Source organism: Equus quagga, chromosome 15 (genome assembly GCF_021613505.1).
Source record: "Equus quagga isolate Etosha38 chromosome 15, UCLA_HA_Equagga_1.0, whole genome shotgun sequence".
NCBI classification, from domain to species: domain Eukaryota; kingdom Metazoa; phylum Chordata; class Mammalia; order Perissodactyla; family Equidae; genus Equus; species Equus quagga.
This window is the reverse complement of record NC_060281.1, coordinates 88,613,280-88,616,825: the sequence shown is the minus strand read 5'-3', so window position 1 is coordinate 88,616,825 and position 3,546 is coordinate 88,613,280. Positions and strand designations below refer to the sequence as shown.

The 3,546-nt window shown below is 44.6% G+C and overlaps 1 gene segment (V, D, J or C); it reads left to right on the top strand.

Annotated features, from left to right (window-relative positions):
* Window positions 1-255: 255 nt before the first annotated feature.
* Window positions 256-1,942, top strand: LOC124227163 (immunoglobulin lambda variable 3-9-like). The segment is given in 3 exon segments: window positions 256-301; window positions 677-939; window positions 1,850-1,942. Coding segments are annotated over 3 exon segments (402 nt in total).
* The last annotated feature ends 1,604 nt before the right edge of the window (window positions 1,943-3,546 follow it).

Sequence of the window (3,546 nt, the reverse complement as noted above, 5' to 3'; positions counted from 1 at the left end):
TGTCAGACCCAGAGTATGGGACCAGCAAGAGGAGGAGAATCCTCTGGTCTGATTTCTTCATGGATTTCCGTCCCCTCTCTGTGTCCCTTGGGGCTGAGTCCTTCTCTGAAACCAGAAAGCTCCTCAAGCAGCATCCCCTGAGCCCTGGCTGATCTGCATACCCAGAAGCTCTCTCCAGCAAGGAGATAAGAGAGGCCTAGGAGGAAACCTGCCCAGCCTTAGGCCTCAGGGAGCAGAATTGGGGGCACCTCCATCATGGCCAGGACTCCTCTCCTCCTCGGCCTCCTCATTCATTGCACAGGTGCTTCCCCCAGGCCCACCCCCAGCCCCAAGGCTCTGGGACAAGCCTGGCCCTGACTCTGAGCTCAGTAGGGTGGTGGACAGGATCCTCATGACCTTGCTGCAGGATGGTGGGTTGGTGGGACAGAAATCCCTCCACTGTGCTCACTGGCTCTGTGTGAGCCCTGAGGGACTGCACCTGCCCAGAGAAAGGGAGGAGGAGGTTCTCATTTTCACAAAGGCTCCATCCACTAGTCAGACCCATGGGCCAATGGGCTGAGAATGATGAGGTGGGGAGACATCTTGTGAGTCCACAGATACCCAGGAACTCAGGCCAGGCCAAGCAGGCAGAGGATTTGCAAAGGATGAGATACATCTCCTCTTTGCTCTCTTGCAGGTTCTCTGGGCTCTTATGAGCTGACTCAGCTGTCCTCCATGTCGGTGGCCCTGGGACAGACACCCTGTATCACCTATGGGGGAAACAACATTGGAAGGAAAAGTGCTTACTGGTACCAGCAGAAGCCAGAGTTGGTCATCTATAGTGATAGCAGCCAACCCTCTGGGATCCCTGACCGATTTTATGGCTCCAACTCAGGGAACACAGCCACCCTGACCATCAGCAGGGCCCAGGCCAAGGACAAAGCTGACTATTACTGTACTGTATGTGATGGCAGCAGGAGCATCAGTCAGTGACTCATGGTGACACAGACAGATGGGGAAGTAGGATGCAAACCTCCCTGCCCTGACCTGGCCCTTACTGTCACCCGCCCTCTGAGCAGCTGTAGGTCAGGACTTAGGCTCAGGTGTCCTTTCTGGTCCTGGCCCAGCCTCTCCAGGGCTGGGACTCTCAGGAGGTTCTCTGTCTTCTTAGGGCCTCAGTTTATCCTGTTGAGAAATGGCAGGATTGGGGGTTGTTCTGGCTATGGGGACTGTGGGCAGGTTTGTATTAGACACAAAAGGTGTAGAAATTCATCACATAGTCTCCACATATAATTAAGTGTCCTGTGAGAGGAGAGAGATGTCTTACATGGGGCAGTCCTGCTGGAATTCCTTTTCCTTGAGTAGGACCAGCACTGTGGAGGTTCTTGAATGAGGCATCCTTGACATCTGGACTGGCTGTGTGAAGCATTCAAAGATATCTAGAAGAGTCCTCTGCTCCTCCTGGGGTTGTTTATATCCTAAGATTTTAGAGACACTGCAGAGAAAGTGTAGACACTACCTCGGGTCCCTCCTGGGGACTTTCTCCTGGCAAAACTGCCCTCCCACTGCCCCCAAAGTCCCCATCACCTGCATCAAGCAGAGCTGACCCTATTGGGGTTGACCCCACTTCCTTGTTGGGTTTGGATTTGGTCAATGGGCTCTGAATTGCATTCCCTGGGGCTCATCAGGAAATGCTCCAGGCTAAGCTGGGGACCTTCTCCTTGTATTCATTTTCCATGGCTACAGGCAGAATGGAAGCATCTCTGCTGGGTGAGGCTGAGGGAGTCGGCCTGGAGGGACGTCTGATACCAGAGCATGAGTACCAGTTTCACTATTTTGTTTTTTTCTCTCAATCTCCCCATTTCTTCAGAAGCCCAATGACAGTGCTGGAAGCTTTGATAGTGAGGATGGTGCAGGAACCATCCAAACAGCCGATGGGAAACCCCATCACATGAACCAGTGAACATGTCTCTGCAAGGCCCTGGATGTCAACGGACAGAGATTCTTGGGTTTCAATAGAAACTAACTCTGACAAAAAGCACACTGAAAAAGGAAATACTGACATGTGTCCCAGTTGCTTTAAAAAATAAACAAAGAAACACTCATTTGTAGAAATACTTCAAGCAAAGTTTTAGGGATGTAATTGAAGTCTCTCAATGACAGAAGATGGTGCAGGTGTATTGAAAAAATATTGGCCAATAATGTTCTGAATTCTATGAAAACTCTAATCCCACAGATCCAAAAGTTTCAACAAACGCCATCACTGAAAAAAACGCCACAGCAACAAATTGTTTAAGACAGTGAAAACAAGACAATCTTAAAAGCAGCCAGAGAGAAATGACACTATTATCAAGGGAACAAAAATAAGGAATCTTCCAGATTCCTCATTGGAAAAACTGTAAGCGAAAGACAGTGGATTGACATCTTTAAAATGTTTGAAAGAAAAAAAATCTTAATTCTTTACCCAGTGAAAATATATTATAAAAAGGAAAGCTAAATAAAAGAATTCTTTAGACATGCAAAAACTGTCAGAATTGGTCATGAGCAGACCTGCAATCCAGGAAATATTTAGTGAACACTTGTCAGGCAGAAGAAGATGATACCAGAAAGAATCTGAATCAACAAAAATGAATAAAGAGAATTGGAAATGCTAACTACAGGGATAAATATTAAGAGTTTTGCTTATTATTTATAGTTTTTGAAAGATAATTTACTGAGTAAAGCAAAACTAAATAACCATGAATGTTGAAATTTATAATGCACGTAGAACTAAAATGTTTGACACCAATAGCTAAAAGAGTGAGAGAGAAGAGATGGAAGCATCTTATAAGGTTCTTATACTAGATGTGATGTGATATAATATCACCTGAATGTAGGCTTTGTCAAGTTACAGATAATAAGATGGCAAAGAGTTATAGCTGGTAAGACAAAAAAGGACATAAAATGGAATTGTAACATAACTTTATTAAGAAGAAACAGATTAAAAAAAGATGAATAAAGAACAGATGGGACAAAGAAAATAAATAATAAGATGTGATATAAAAATACATTAACAGGTATATTCATTGTAAATGGTCTAAATATCATAATTAAGAGATAGAGACTGTCAGATTTAACATAAAATGAAGACCCACCTAGGCTGCATGGAAGAAATCTACAAAATAAAAAGATGTAAAATTCTAAGCAAGAGTTCCTGATAAATATTCTCCCCAATTCTGCTTCCCAATGCAGGACAAATAAAAATTCATATTGAACAGACAGAGGATTCTGAGATAACCTGGACACGTAAAAACAGCCAAGATGGCAAATTTTAAGTCATACATGTTTTACCACAACAAAATAACTGGAAAAAAATCACAGTGAATAGATCATGAGGAACAGCTATAGAAATGCCCTTCAGCTCTCCCATCCCAGCTTCCAAGAGCTGGGACCCCTCGCAAGAACACAAGGTAAATAGGCACATACATGTTAGATCAAGGTGAAGAAGGGAGGCTCTGAAGATGTAGTGGAAGGAGGCTGTGAGGATGAAAGCCAAGATGGCCTCATTTGTGTGGGGACAGCCCTGTG